This window comes from Nymphalis io, chromosome 6 (genome assembly GCF_905147045.1).
Source record: "Nymphalis io chromosome 6, ilAglIoxx1.1, whole genome shotgun sequence".
NCBI lineage: Eukaryota > Metazoa > Arthropoda > Insecta > Lepidoptera > Nymphalidae > Nymphalis > Nymphalis io.
The window spans coordinates 8777739-8794928 of record NC_065893.1 but is presented as its reverse complement, the minus strand read 5'-3'; the positions used below and the strand labels follow the sequence as shown (position 1 = coordinate 8794928).

The 17190-nt window shown below is 30.4% G+C and overlaps 2 protein-coding genes across 2 annotated transcripts; one reads left to right on the top strand and one right to left on the bottom strand.

Moving 5' to 3' along the window:
• Positions 1-923: 923 nt before the first annotated feature.
• On the top strand, positions 924-4370 carry LOC126769231 (uncharacterized). The gene is made up of 6 exons (XM_050487868.1): positions 924-1150; positions 1931-2140; positions 2361-2542; positions 3319-3527; positions 3753-4003; positions 4259-4370. Exons 1-6 carry the CDS (start codon positions 924-926, stop codon positions 4368-4370), a joined length of 1191 nt encoding a protein of 396 aa, XP_050343825.1.
• Positions 4371-6172: 1802 nt separating this feature from the next.
• Positions 6173-15429, bottom strand: LOC126769021 (homeobox protein ceh-19-like). Its single transcript, XM_050487558.1, has 3 exons — positions 15045-15429; positions 11578-11691; positions 6173-6543 (listed from the first exon to the last, which is right to left on the bottom strand). Exons 1-3 carry the CDS (start codon positions 15325-15327, stop codon positions 6173-6175), a joined length of 768 nt encoding a protein of 255 aa, XP_050343515.1. The 5' UTR covers positions 15328-15429.
• Between the last annotated feature and the right edge of the window lie 1761 nt (positions 15430-17190).

Below are 17190 nucleotides of genomic sequence, written 5' to 3'. Positions count from 1 at the left end.
CCTATAAACTTTCAATCATTATCATTATACAGACTATCATTTACAGGCAGCTAAAGTTTCAGCCAATTCAACTGAACAGTTATTTTATAATATTTTTATCGAATAAATGTTTCATGTGAATCTTTAAATTGACATAACTCTTTTATTTATAGATTGAAGTAAAACAAATACTAAATTTTAAGTTAAGTTTGCCACAATACATTAGTGAAAACCGCACCCAAATCAGTTAAGCCAATTCTAAGATTTGAGCGCGCAACAGACAAAAAATCTAATAATCATTGTTTTGGGTTCTATTACTTTGATAAAAAAAATGTATATGTATAGATATTGTGTACAAATAAATGTAGGTATTTGGAAGTGTACTAAGACACTATTGGTAATACCTGCCTAAAATAAATTTAAAAATAATATTTTAGTACCAAGCAAGTCTCAAGACTAGAAAAGACAAGATTATATCCGACAAAATATTTATATTTTTAAACGGAATTCTAGAGTATGTTAGTTAATAGCTTATACTTAAGTTTATTTAGGAAATTAAAAGAAAGAAAACTATAAAAACTGTGTAATAAGTAAATGCGTACGCAACAAAAATACCAGCGTGTTACACCTAAATCAACAATACAAAATATCTTTTCGTATCTAAATAAGTAAATACATGCCTACGTATGTCTCGTTTTGGAAAACAATTAATATACATACAAAACAATATTTGTTGTTCCTGTTAACCACTCTGACTAACAGTTACAATACGATACAATCTTAACGCTAAAGAATTTTCTGCTCTATAACCCGTATAATCTTTTAGTTCAAACGGCGTAGAAGTGCTTAGTAATCTTTTGCATTTTCTCTGTGTTTCTATATTTACTTACACGTATAAAATAGATATTCTTACAAACCACGTTGGTACGCTTTATTTTTAAAAAATGTTACAAATCGCGTTCTGTGCATCTATTATTTCTATAGTGTCAACCTCACAAGTTTTTGAAGATGATTTTAATTTGAACGACATTTTGCGATCGGATTTAATGCCAACATATTTTATGGTTGATGTAAAAAGTAAAAACAATGTAAGCAAAATTGTTATCAGAAGTAGAATGCAGTCAGTAAATGGTTCAATAGACGCAGCGCTCTCTACATTGGATTTCCACAGGTAACTATTTTTAAAGTTTGACGACTTTTAATGTCTTTACTATTTAAAAAAAGAGAAAGTTCTCAATTTAAGTAAAAGTTACGGCATATATCAAACATTGTTAATAATAATGACCGAAATTCAAGTTTTAAATGAATAATTAATTACTTTTACCAGTTAATATTTATAATTGCACCTTACTATTGGTAAATGTTATAGATTTTCCATATTATATTTTTCCATTTCCATTTATCTATAAGTAGTAACCAAAGAAGTTTGTTTCTTTTTTGTTTCATTACTATTATTAAAGACATTAGTGAGTTATTAATAACAAGGTGGAAATGATATGAATTTCGCAGGTTTTATCACATTTACCAAATCATGAGGTAACTATGATCAATGACAAGCCTTTTCATTTGAAATAATTAATAGTTACCACATTGAATACATTAACCATAACATATTATGTAAATAAATACCTAAGCACATATATTAAGAACATTCGCGTATAATTTTTTTTGTTTATGAACTTCATTCTTAGATTAGGGTGACTCATTTTGTGTGGGGCTTAGTTTAGCTCCAATTGGTCTTAACACAATTTAAATCGCATTGGATATTGTTAAGTTTATTTGATTTTTTTATAGCTATATTAATCTCAATTGTCGGTTTGTAATGTCGGTTTTAATGCATATTGGATGTTAGTATTACGTATATTGTTTTACGCTTAAAAGTATTAACAATAATATTATAAATACCATCATTATTTTATACAACTATACCTACATCATTAATTTTTTTAAGAAAAATGATGAACGAATACCAATGTCGTAACTATATCGCTGAACAAATACTGGATGAAATGGGTAAAAACGTATTACAGAACCGTTTTGGTAAACCGTTTGAAAATGATAATATATTTAGCAAGAAAGTCTTGACACGGCGCTCACATGATTTAAGAGACAACGTTTTGCATGATGCGGGGTCTTCAAATTACCAAGAGTGGTTGGCTAAGTAAGTACCTATCTTAATTGTTGATTAGTTATTATAATTAACATCAGGTATAAATCCCATTGTAGCTCATCATATAATTGTAGGTATGTTTTCATTCGTATAATAATACTAATACCTACTTTGAATAATTTCAAGCGATTTGTTAATCAGAATTATTTGGTGAAACAAATACAGTCTTATTTTTTACGTTTACCAAAGAAATGAAAATTTTCCCTTGCAGGGTGATGGCACTCAATAATGTATATCGACACTATAATTTATCAGTCAATCCTAACTTTAACGACACCGATCAGGATGATGCATTACATCTTCCGCAACCCCGAGAAGGCTATGAGGTTGCTGAAGCCACTGATACGGCCCTTGGAGACACAGATGGAATTATGTACGACGTTTCTAAACACAGTATGGACAATTTTTAAAGTTAACTGACTATTCGGTCTGATTTCTTTAGGGTCGATGAAGATATTATAACGTATTATGTACTCTTAAATATTGTATATACAATAATTATCGTTTGATTATTAAATAGAGGAAACAATTATATAATAAGGAATAACTTTAGTTTTAAATGTCTTGGCCGTTATATTAGTTGTATTGTAATAAATGTATGTACGTATTTAATATTGTTTTACCTAAAGCTTGACCTTAAAAACAGTACATTTATATGGTTTTTAAATATAAATAGTAGGACAGGCGGAAAAATAAGTGGTCACCTCTAGCTTTTTTTTTTTTTTTATAGAATAGGAAGGCGGACGAGCATATGGGCCACCTGATGGTAAGTGGTCACCAACGCTCTTAGACATTGGCATTGTAAGAAATGTCAACCATCGCTTACATATCCAATGCGCCACCAACCTTGGGAACTAAGATTTTATGTCCCTTGTGCCTGTAATTACACTGGCTCACTCACCCTTCAAACCGGAACACAACAATATCAAGTATTGCTGTTTTGCGGTAGAATATCTGATGAGTGGGTGGTACCTACCCAGACGAGCTTGCACAAAGCTCTACCACCAGTAAAAGCTACTGGTATTGTAAAAAATATAAGCAATTATTTTTTTTTACATTATATTGTTTGTATCATATTATTTAACAAAACTTTGTTTGTCGGAATTGTCATCAAATATGTAAAAAAAAAATATTTATATATATTTTAATGCATACCTACTATTTTTAAGGTGGTGGCTACGAGTATTCGATGCCTCCCCCACCGCCACCATTGTATCACCACCCGTCGTCACAAGTACACGAAATACACGAGGACTACGCAGTAGAGAAAGAATATCACGGGTTGGGCTTGGCAGACCTCTTCGACATATCCCTCACAGGCATTGCTTTTTTGTCTTTTGGCATGTTCGTGTTACAAGTGCTAATGTGCATTACAATGGTTTGTAAAATTCTTACTTATTTACTAAAACGATTGGTGCGCTTAATGATCTTAATTGACAATCATTAAAACAGGGTCGAGTTGCATTAGTTTCTTCTTAAAAATATAGAAAACCCACCAAATTTACATTTTGATTATTTTCACATTCTACAACAGCATAAATAACTTTTTTGGATACGAATTCTTATTTGAAACATTAAATTGCTTATGTATTCATAATTTCAGAATCATCCGCAACCACAACTGATGCAGGTAGTAGATAACGCAGACACGGTTAACGTCGACGATGTTTTTCGTAATAAAAGAGAATCTGACCCGCCTAAGCGATCTATTTCAACTCTCAATAATTTAGTCAAACACGCTCTGATGGCAATAAGACCTCAGACGACTTCGTGCATGTATCGTACACTATGTATGGGTAATAAACATGCGAGAAATATGCGAGATAGGAACAAATATTGGCTGCCGTTATGGCAGTAAGTATTTCAATGCAGTAAATCGCTTTCTAGGAAGCTTAAAAGATTATTTATTTAAGTATTTTAGTTGAAGTGTAATTATTTTTTAATAATTTTAAAATCATTCAGTTCTAAGAAACAATATATTTTAATAAGTAAAGCGAACACATTTTTTTAAAACACATTATGTATATGTTTGTCATACAATGCTTACCTCCAAATTTATTAAAATAATTTGTAATGACTAAAATAACACTGAATATTTTTATGTCAAAGCGCGGGAGTTGCTTGGACACGCGGCGGTGGTCTCGGTGCGTTGCGAGCCTCAATCCTAGGCCTTGGCGGAGCTGACTGCGAAGAAGTTTTTCCGAAGAAATACTGTACTTAAAAATATCATAAAAATAATATCATAATATAATAATAACAATTCAAACATAATCATTCTTGATTTTATTAGTAAAAGTATTTTTTAAATAATATATTATAGTCATATCGACGATCGATTATTGAGAGGAAGAAAAATGACTATTAAATTACCCTTGATATACTGTTGAGCTGTATCACCAACAACCTAAATCGAATAAATATGATATGTTTGTTCCATATTTGTTCCGCGGACACAGCAGCTCCCGCGTGTCGTAAATATTCATGAATGTTTGCTACAGAAACACTTATTCGAAAATGATTCATTTTTAATAAGGTTAATTGTGGTGGTTAATAAAAATTTTAACAAGTGTTATTAAGTAAAAATTCATATTAAATAATATTATGTGCATATTTTATTTTGTATATTTTGCCAGAAATTTGCACTTTATGAATATGTAATTCGTCACATATTGTATATTTTATGTCTACAATAACATAAAATGGCACTTTAAAATTATATATCATTGGTGGCAGTTTGTAGGAATAATGGAAAGTAATAAAAGTAATTATAATGATGGTATGTACAGTTTAATATTTACATTCAGCTTATTACATACATGTATTACGATTATATGAATATTATCGTTTTAAAAATCTTATGCACTGTGTTAAGAGACGGCACTTAAGTTTATTTTATTAATTATTTACATTTTTGATCATAATTTATTATAACAATATTAGTTTAAGTACTAATACAAAAAATATATAGCGTATTCTATGTTGTTTTTTATATTATAAGCAGTGATATGTATATCTTGATTTTTATCATTACCATTAAGCTACTGCTAATTAATTTTACTACATTTTAACATTAATATTTCTATAATTTAACGTGAACCAAGCTGTATATTAATATTTTCATTTAATTTTACGTGTTAAGTGTGCGAATGTATCGGTTACAATTAAAAGATTATAAAATGAAAAAATTGTTGAATATTCATTATATAGATTATTTTATAACTATGAATCACTAACACATTTACAAACCTTTAAGGAACTTGTGCCTTTACAATCTTTTGATTGTCTACAACAGAATGAAGACGGCCTTTTTATTAAATTAGCTGTTTATTAAACAATAGGTAGTAGTAATATAATTTATTATGTTTGAACGAAATATTCAAAAGAACAAAAAGAACCAAAACTAAATATATATTACATATAGTATTTAAAAATATTATACAAACATTTTGGAAAATGGTTTTACGATTTTATTTGAATTTATTAATATTTGATAACATATAAGTTTTTTACTTTGACGTCATAACATTACTCACAATGTCGCAATAGTTATAGCTTAAGTAAAGTGACAGAAGTAGCGAGTTACAGCACACTTGTGTATATTAGCACTGTAATTAAAATAGTAAATAATATACAAAACATTACAAATTGAGTAAGCACGACCAATCATTATAGATCTAGAGGTACATATTAGCAGAACTATATTAATAAAAACATATGTATATTTGGTATATTAATAATAGGAATGTTAAATACAGCCTTTTTTTAAAATACTCATATTTTTTTCTCAACGTGCGTCACTATCTAATTATTAATGAAATAAAACATTTTATCATATTCTTCATTGTAAATATCTTTTACAATGTTATTTGATCAAATTTTCTAATGAACTTTTGAGGTACTTTGAGCTGAAAATATTTTGTTTGAAAGAACTTTCTTAAACAGAGGTAACAAAATTAGAGAACAAATAAAAAAAATTGAGTTAACAAAACAAAGCGTTTAACCTGATGTCTAGTTAATTTATTATTAAGGCTGTGACGTTGGGATAGTGACTGGAGTAAAAACACAACTAAGTGGTGCGTATGCGTATGGGCTTAAAAGAGAATAATTTTGAGGACCATGTCCGAAGATATGTCCTGAAAATAATCCTTGACGTTGTGCGATTTTTAGGCGAGATGTTAGTTGTTTCTTCCACTTCGTTCTTCGATTCTGAAACCACGTCTTAATTTGAACTTCCGTAAGGCCAAGAGCCTTGGAGAGCTCCATCCGCTTTGACACACTGAGGTACTTATCAAGCTTAAATTCAGCTTCTAATCTTTCTAGTTGTTTTGCACTGTATGCTTGACGTGGTTTTCGTTCAGGACCAGTTCGACGTGGCCTTCTATTATTTTTATCATCTGTTAACGATAAAATAAATTAAAAGAAAAAATAAATATTTTCTATTTTAAATCATATCAAATATTTCATATTATATCAGTTTTCATACTTATTATGACAGGTTTTAATGGTATATCGTCTGTATGATCAAATTTGATCATTCAGACGATAATAAAAGGAAAAAATAATGAACGTTTATCTAAAAAATATTTTCTTCGTTCTACAATTTAGATTTTAATAATATGTAACGAGCTCTTAAAATAACTTAAATAAGACACGCCTAGATTTACAAAGTAGCAGCTCTCACTTAAAACAAACATACGGTAATTTTTTTCTCAAGTACTAATCGGAATTGTCACAGGCTCTTGTTAAGTGGCTATAAACACAATCAAGGTATTTGCGTTGCGCCTGCGCAGTTTGAAATCTCATATGTCAATAACGCATTGTGGCGGGTGTATGGCGTGTGATGGCCTCGCTAACAGACTGCTAACAGTTTACGTAAGCGATTTTAGATGTTTTCAGAAATTAATTATTTGTGTCTTGTAAAAGACAAGATAGTTCACTGAACCACTGACATGAATCTCAATGAGATGATGATTTTGAATTGTTAACAGTTACTTTCGAGATTCATCAAGTTTCAATAATAATTTAATTGTTTATTATGTAAACAGTATGTGAATATTTATTACAGTGTCTTTTTCTTTTTAATAAATTTTGTAAATTATAAGTAATGTTTTTACAATTGATTGAAAAGTAAACATAAAATATCCAAATTTATTTTTTTAATTAATTCTGTTTAATTTTTCCAAAATGTTAATTTTAATCTTAAAGTACTATGAAAAACAATTGTTTATCATGATTTTATGATTTTGAAGGTGTTTGCTTAATTTATTTATGACAATCTTAACTGAACAATAACAATAATATTAAGTATCCTAAATCTACATAATTACACATACAATCAAAAGTAACATTTAATTTTTGTGCTTATTACACAACTTGTTCTGAAATTAAACATAGTTTATATTCACATTTTAGCTTAAAATGATATTTATTAAGCACATAATATCTTCATGATAAATGGTCGCATGCTCAAAATAAATTACTTTAATATGTTTATTTGCATATTCCATGACACCAAATATTAAAATTGAATTAGAGTCCAGTAATAATGTGAGCGTGGCATTAGCACAATTTATAAAAATTCGTGTATCGTCTTTTCTCGATATACTTCCAACAGCTCAGCGTGTTAAGGCGGGGTGTAAATAAGCGAGCTTTGTCAGTAATTATCGACGCGGCAGCTGTTTACCGACACGTGGGTGCGAAGTCGCGACCACCGTCCGACGGCTGGCGACAATTCGTCGAATGTGTCTTAGGACTTAAACGGAACGCCATGTATGGTCTATTAGCTTTACTACTTAGAAGAGTGGACACAAATTTTAGCGCTATTTTTATTATTGAAAATATTTATTACTTATTATAAAGCAATCAGATTAGGTAAATTTTGACGTAAATGATGCTTTGTTGACTCCAATAAAGTATGTTTTTCAATAAATGTTAGCATATAATCAATAAATGCTACTATTATTTTTCATTAAATACAAAATCACGCCAGATATATTTAAACAATTTTGATGGTCATTCCAAATGCATAAAAAATAAGCTTTGGAATTTAAAATAGGTACCTAACAATTAATTGTTAGTATATTTATATAAAATAGGAAATAAATGACGGTACAAAATAAATGTTATAAAAGTATAAATTCTGTAGATGTCTATACGCTTTGACATGTATGGGTAGTTAAAAATGTTTTATCACGACCAGACCTCCTGCCTCTTCTCGGATGTTACACATGACACACTAATTTTATAGCCACCGAAATTCCGAGTGGTCATCGCAAAGAATGTGACAAAATAGTTGACAAACTAATGATGTTTAATTCATGGATAGGTGACAAATTGAAATCGTGTTTAAGAATAACTACTTTTTTATTTATGTGATAAAGTTCTTTACCGAGTAGGGGTTAAGTTTAAGTGGTTAAATATAAATATTACTAGAGTAATAAATCAAAACAATATGAATTTAATGTTCAATTTATTCTAAATTAAATCTCAATAAATCTGGTATTTAAATATTAATAACTAAATACCATAATAATTTATAAAAATATCAACAGTTAAAAATAGGTAATATTATCCATCTTATTCTCCGTCTCTCTGTCGGTGTACTGAAATGGACAACAAAGATATAGATAGATATACATAAAATAATTAAGTTCATCCCCTTAATACTAAATAACAATTATTCATGACCAAGGGATGATTGCGTGTGGTTGAAATATTAGAGTAATGTGCGTGTGAAGATTCGCACCCGACCGTCATCACGCGATGCGGCACATGCTATATTTTCGTGTAACACTTAGGTGTTACTGTGATAAGCAGCCCACGTATCGCAATGTGATATTACACTGCATACGTCACAATGTATTAATAAAAACAAACAATGTCTGTGTAAAAAGAAATACACCAAAATACATAATTGATATTTAAAAAAGTGCTAAGTTATTACAAAAAAATAATATGTTTTTTATATTATTAAGTCAAATTAAGTAGTTAGTTTAGTGTTTATCCGCTTTTGCTTGAAATGAAGAATCTGCTTTGGTCAGAATTTGCTTCTAAGATATTTTTTTAGCTAGGCGTACAGTCATAATGGCCAACTGATGGTATGTGGTTACCGTCGGCCATAGACATTGGCACTGTAAGAAAATTTAATCATCCCTTACATCGCCTTCTCCTTAAAAGGGAGAAGAGGCCATAGCCCAGCAGTGGGATATTAACAGGCTCTTCATCGCCAAAGCTCCACCAACCTTGGGAACTACGATGTTATGTCCATCGTATGTGCTTTCATGTGTGCATCGTGTGTTTTTATAGAATAGGAAGGCGGATATAGGCCACCTGATGGTAAGTGGTCACCAACGCACTTAGACATTGGCATTGTAAGAAATGTCAACTATCGCTTACATAGCCAATGCGCCACCAACCTTGGGAACTAAGATTTTATGTCCCTTGTACCTGTAATTACACTGGTTCACTGACCCTTCAAACCAGAACACAACAATACGAAGTACTGCTATTTTGCGGTGAAATATCTGATAAGTGGATAGCACCTACCCAGGCGAGCTTGCATAAAGCTCTAACACCAAGAAATTGTAATAATATCAGATTGAAAATATCATTAATAAGGAACAAGCGTACAACAAAGTGTTATACTTACGTCACTCCATTATCATTAGCGGTAATTAGAAAAAAAAATTATATAATAAACACGACTGCTTGACACATTTGAGCATTGCATAGAAATTTAATCGATGTTTTAAAAAAAGGTGACTAATTATTTTGATTTGGTCGCATCTATGTTCAGAATTCTTCTAAATTATATTCTGGGTCTTTTGAAGTTTGTTTTTTATTATATTTGTATTTTATGCATATAATATTATTTGCAAGTGGTTTACAAATCAAAATAAATTATGAAAGCCCGCAGAACTATCGTCTGCGAAAAACTTGTCTTTCATCATATGTTCGCTTATCTGGCTCTGACTTTTCGTATTTAGGAAGTCAAGCAACTAAAAGCTTAAGCAAAATACAGTACAATTTTAAATTTTTACCAAGCCGTATAATGATAAAACCTGGAGCCCAGAAGCAAACAATATCAATTTTATATTACCCTATTTTAAAAATTTGCATAGTTACGTAAAAATTTTAAAGTTGCATAGTTACGTATAAACATACTGGCATAACGTATAACGTTATTTTAATGAACCAAATCGATTCGTATTGATTGAAATGTAATCTTTATAGATGTCAAATGTGAGCTAGTCGTATACCGAAATGCTTTTGAGTCGCCAATGTAATCATTACGTTGATATCGTAATATTTATAAATAACCTTTAGTAGGTACACATATTCGAAATATATTTCGCAGTGGTCATAAACACATGAGCAACTTAAGCATAACGTCTTAAAAAATCGGAGAACTGAACCCGTTACCGAAACATAAATATTATTGTTATATACATATATGATACTGTTAGCGAACACAATAATAATAATAAAATATGATTATTTTAAAATACCAAAATGAATGAATGAATCATAATGGTCATTCGTTTTTGGTGTATAATAATTAATGAATACGAACAGAATATCTTATACATACAAGCTTTCTTTTAAAATGAAGAACATGATCAGACTACTTAATAAATTCAGATTCTTCATCCAATCTTTATATTATGTTGTTATTTTTTTTACATTGTACAATTTAGGTCATTTAGTAAAAAGCTAGGACATTGCAAATTTTGCTGTTTTCGTTTCCCGTGAGATAAATAGAAAAAATACTTATTAGTATCAAATATCTACCAAGGCAAATGTTGAAAATAAAGATAAAAATATATTTTATAATATTTTCGAGATTACTATGTTTAAAAAGATTAAATTGAGTTTTCGATATCTCTATATATTCTTAGATAGTATAATATCTTGGAGGTTAGTAAGTTAAAGAGTGTCAATCACACAATATTTATGCAGTGGCACTTTTTTCATCATATCATTTGCAAGTGAAAATATTTGTTCATAATAATATGAATATGAAAGAAAGCGAGTGTTAATATTATATAATTTGGTTTTAGAACACCGAAAAATTAAACATTTAGCTGAGATTAACAAAAAACATTTGATAGCATTCAATCTATTTTAACTTATTCAGGAAAATATGGCTTCAGTGTCAGCATGTTGGGTGCTACGAATGTTAACCGAAGAATACAAAAATAACAAAGAATGTAAATATAGAAAAACGAAACGAAATCAGTTCTAACGGATTCAAAATTTAATTTTTTTTCGTGGAAGGAACAAGTTTTCTTATTATGTTGAAGAATATAATATATTTTGTTTAAGATGTTGATATATGCTTATAATGATTCAAAAAACCTTCAAAAAAACCCTGTATGTGCCTTATTAAATAGCAGTGGGAAAATTAAAGACTCTTAGTAAATAAATACCATAAAATGTAGAAGTTGGTTGTTGTGTAGCAAGCCAATGAGCATACGCATGGCCCGCCAGCAACTCGGCGCCGTTGAGTGCATTCAGATCCGGGCACGTTGAGGTCGATGAAACTGTCAAAGGTAATACGAGATGAATTCAGGATGTGTTTTTAATAAGAAAGATATGATAATATTACAAATTAATAAGAAAATTACATAGGGACATATGTTGGTAACTATTTTTTTTAATTTTAGTGCTTTATTTTTATTGTTGTTTATTTTAATAATAAAATACTACTAGCTACATATTTCATATTGTTAGCTATTCTTATTTCATAGAGTTTAATTAAATAATAAAATTATTGTGCACTGAACATAAACGATAAGGTCTTATTTATGCTTTTAATATATAATCTATACATCTATCAATACATATAATTAAATTGTAACAGGTCGATGTCTGTTCATTATAAATATTGGAAAAAAAACGAATACGGGGTTTTTTTTATTAAAGCAATAGAAGCCAAAAAAACAGTTTTTAGAATTTTTTGTCTGTCAGTCTGTATGTTTGAACTCGCATTACGCAATGGCAGCATATACTGCTGGGGGTCTAACTTTAAATATAGGCTCTATTTTATCACAGGAAAATATCTTATTTTGATCGTTTTAAATTTAATATTACTAGGAGTTATTTAATGAACTTAATGCTAAATCAACAGATTTTAACTAGATAAGTTAGTCATTGCGTACAGTTGTTACTCAAAAAAAAAACATAAATCAACCGATCTCAACTTATTACAGCTAATCTCATACAATAATAATAAAACAATATTTAGCTTTGTTTCATCAAAAGCAAAAGTTGAAAAAAAATATAGATGATAATACTCGTAGAATTGAATTGAATAGAAGAGAATAGAATAGAAGGACACAAAAAGTTAAGCAGAAATTACAAATAAGAAGTATAGGGTAGCTTTTCCTATAGCAAAATATAATTATTTATCTATACTAATATTATAAAGAGGTAAAATTGTTTTGTAATATATAAACTCAAAAACTACTAAACCGATTTTAAAAATTCTTTCACTTACAGAAAGCTAACCATTAGTGAGTAATATGGGCTATATTTTATTTAAAAAAAAAATAGATATCCCAACAAAAATGACAATAATTTTTTTTTTTTTTTATAGAATAGGAAGGCGGACGAGCATATGGGCCACCTGATGCTAAGTGGTCACCAACGCTCTTAGACATTAGCATTGTAAGAAATGTCAACCATCGCTTACATATCCAATGCGCCACCAACCTTGGGAACTAAGATTTTATGTCCCTTGTGCCTGTAATTACACTGGCTCACACACCCTTCAAACCGGAACACAACAATACCAAGTATTGCTGTTTTGCGGTAGAATATCTTATGAGTGGGTGGTACCTACCCAGACGAGCTTGCACAAAGCCCTACCACCAGTGTAACTCAAGGTAGATTTTTTTTCTTATAAATGTCATTCATTATTTGGCGTGAGCTGCTAAAACTATTGATTATGCCTAAAATAATGTATTGTATGTTTATAGCACTCATTATTACCTACAAAAAAATCTACGAAGATATACATCTACCTATTATAATTAAATCACAGTAACTGTTTTTAATAAATAACTTTATAATAAAGTTTGATTATATAAGATGGGCCGGTTGGCGTCATCATCATCATCAACCCTTCGTCATCCACTGCTGGACATAGTTCCTCCAATGGCACGCCACTGAGCTCGATCCTCAGCTTTCAATCTCCATCTGCTGCCAGCCACTTTACGAATATTGTCACTCCACCTAGCCGAAGAGCGTCCTACGCTACGTTTGCCAAAACGTGGTCTCCACTCCAGAATACGTCTACTCCAACGGTTGTCGGTTCTGCGAAATATGTGTCCAGCCCACAGCCGCATTATCTTGGTTTTCTTCTTTTTTCTGCTTAGTTTGAGATCAGATGGCCGTGTGTGAATAATGTCCCAGGATATTATTATACATGTAAATTCCTCTTTAAATTATTCAAATCGGACCTTTCGTTTAGAAGTTGGGACTGGTATAATAACGCAAAAGTAAGAAAAATGCCGCGGTGTGAGAGTATTACGGGTATTATTTATCTACCTTTTATTATTCATAAACTACAAATAGTTGAGTAGTACATTTTTAATTTTAATATTTTTTTATTATTTAAAACTTTGTAACGCTTCGAACTTTGAACATTAAACTTAACACTTATTTTAAATTCACGCATAAGAAAAAATATGATGGTGGTGGCGGTCAACGGTGCGGCGGCGAAGTAGTCGGCACAAAGATTTCGTATGTTCCATTCGTAATTCGTATGTACCTCACATATTCCGTAATTATTTTTTATTAATATTTAGTGAGCCAGTGTAACAGGCACAAGGGATATACCAATTTAGTTCTCAAGCTTGGTGGTGCATTGGCGATGGAAGGGACGGTTAATATTTTTATTATAGTACCAATATCTATGAGTGGTGGTGAATTATTGTAATAAAAAAATAAATAACGGTCCACCTTTTCAAGAGTGGGACTCATAATGTGGGACGAATGTACGATGAGCCTGAATGGTGGCTCATATACTAACTCTTAATAATCTGATGGGACGGCAATCCGACACGAACGGAAAGAGTTCAGGCGCAGGACCAACGGCTTTTCGTGCTTTCCTAGGGACGGGAGTGTACACCCTTCCAACTTTCTGCTTTCCAGTTTTTAGCTGTTCCAGCTGCTACTGAGAAATTTCGACAGAAAAACCCAATAAACTGGGATTTAAACCCAGGGCCTTGGGGTCTGCAGGCTTATATCTAGCCACTAGACCCACGAGGCAGTCACTTAGCACTTTACTGTAAGGGTGAATAGAACGTATGGCGAATATTAATACCTTATTAATTAAAAATGCACCGGATAAAATCCTTATTTTACCCGTTTGAAATCGGGGTGGGTAACTAGTAAAAAAATATATAGTTTTTTTCAGGGGTAATTGGTAGATGTACATATGTATGTTTGTCTAAGACAGAGATTTACGTAGTACATATACCTTTGTGTTCTCGCCTTCACAAGAAATTATCAGAAATAGGTAGTTATCCGATTTCTTATTTTTTATTTTTTATTTTGAACGGTAACTAAAGCATTTATAATTTTAATCAAGATCTCCTCGACCGTCACGGCTTTGTTCACGAAAAAAAAATGAGATTAGAGCATGTCACGTTTTCATGATCTAATACCTAATAGAAGTCAAGTGTATTCAAGAACAAATTCTCAAGGGTAAGTGAGTTAGTATAACAGGCACGGGAAACAAATAGTTAATATTTTTAACGCCGTCAATGTCGCGAATGATGTCAGGTGTCCTATTTTCCAGTCTGCATTTTGAATAGAAAAATATATTGCATTTTATAGAAGGTGATATGTTGTTAGTTAATTAACACTATTGATAAATAAATAATAATACCATTGTGCTCGTCTCCAGTTTCCTCTATATTTCCTTCACGTTTTTGAATTACTGATTGTATTTGACAATTACTACGATTATTACCACGATTATTACCTAAAATGTTATCAATTAAAAAATTATTTCCCCTACTATTCACTGCACTGTTTTTCTTATCATTAACAGAGTTCATTGCATCACTCTCAAAACGATTGCTTGAATTAATAGTCATTTTATTTGAGTATAAGCTTTTGCTTAAAGAGTTAATTTTATCTACGTTACTTATCGGGCTTGAGTTTAACATGTAAGCACTATATTCTTTTTGATCACTGTTTTCACAGATCACGTCAATTGTTTCATTTTCACTGTCGAATTTACATTCCGATTCCGAATTATAACGTGTCTTTTCGTTTAGATTAGCTCTATTCGAGAGTGTATCGCGAAATAAAGATCCAGAGTCATTTTCACATGTGCTTGATATATCGTCAATTGAATTCATTATTTATTTAAATTGTTATCATACTAAGTGAGTTTTATTAATTTTAATTCATAGTAACAACTACAGGACACACATCGACCACACATAAATGTAACTTTATTGAAGACTATGTAGTCCGCCTCGCTGAGGTGAGAGATGATAATTGCTTCCGAAAATAGGTGGTGCCGTTTAGGTTGATGCGGATGCTGTAGGTATCACCGCGTTGAGGTTCTCTTATGCTACTGGCTGATTACCAGATGGAGGGGATAACGCCATCTTAAGAGGTGGGGCTTAGGGAGCCGCCTGTGAAAATTCACACCTTTCTTTTATTTGATAACAAGTTATATGAGCTTTTTACCGTACAAAAGATTCCTAAAAGCTTATGATGAGATCTACTTGAGAAATATTGCCCAGCTATTATTTATGTGTCATAAATTTAGATAAAATATGATGATGTATATTTTAATTTGATAATATAATAACAGAATTTGGTGTTTAGTCTTGCAATTTCGAGATTGATAATAATTATTATTAACGTTATATTATAAAAAGTCAATAATCATATTCATAAGCTTTAGAATTTTTTTGTGGTTATAGATAGCAATAGATTTATGCCTTCCAAATTTTTTTTAATACGTTTTTATTTATAAAATAAAATAAAAGCAAAGATAACTTGGATCACAAATCAAGTTCTATAAATGTTGCAAAATTTATATTAATAATGATCATGAATCCGTTACTTTCCACATTTTAATATCTACGGAATAAATACAGACAATACAATTTGTTATATAAGTAATTCATAGATACAGATTTATGCCATATATTTTCTGATTCATTATTTTTTTAGACTAAACATAAAACTAATCGTGAATACGTTATTCATGATTAGTATTATGTATAGTCATCATTCATCAAAACGGTTCTTGAATCTTTTAACAAAGATTCCTAAGCATTTTGCTAAATTTAGTAATTTATAATAAACAAATAATAACTTTGACATTTTAATTTGAGCTACTTAGTTATTAGCTCAGTCGTCATTGATTTCAAGTTTAATTTAAAATCGGAAAGATTTTTTTAGAATGAGATCGGTTCATTTTATGCCTCTTTTAAACATACTAAGTTTTCCTCTTGTCCTAAGTAAGCCTCGAAACGGCAACTAATTTGACAAGAAATTAAAAAAAAATAGTTTTTCACTAATAATTTAATTATCTCACTGTTCTAAGTATTACGAGAGGAGAGGTTTGTAATATAAAAATTACTTAATATATATTAGTTTTAATAAAGGCCATTTAAAGGTTCATATTAAAATTAAACTTTAAATTTTAAACAAAACTTCTAATTTCTTTTTTATTTTTCTTTTCTCAGGAATACTGGTATATGGTGATAAGATTTTAATTTTTTTTTTTAATTTTTAGTTGACATAGGTACGAATGATGACACATTTAATTTTTATTTCAATTATTTGGAATACCAGTTGTAGCACAATTATTGCGGAAAAACAATTATGCATTATTTATTAAGATTGTTTACCGTAAATTAATACGGTTACAAGCCTGAAAAACTAAGAATTACCTGATATGAAGAACAACGTTTCTGTCAGGAATTTTGTATTCCTAAGGTGATATGTCACTTAAATCCTATGAAATGAGTTTCAAGGAACCTAGTTAAAGTAAGAGGAACTACGTC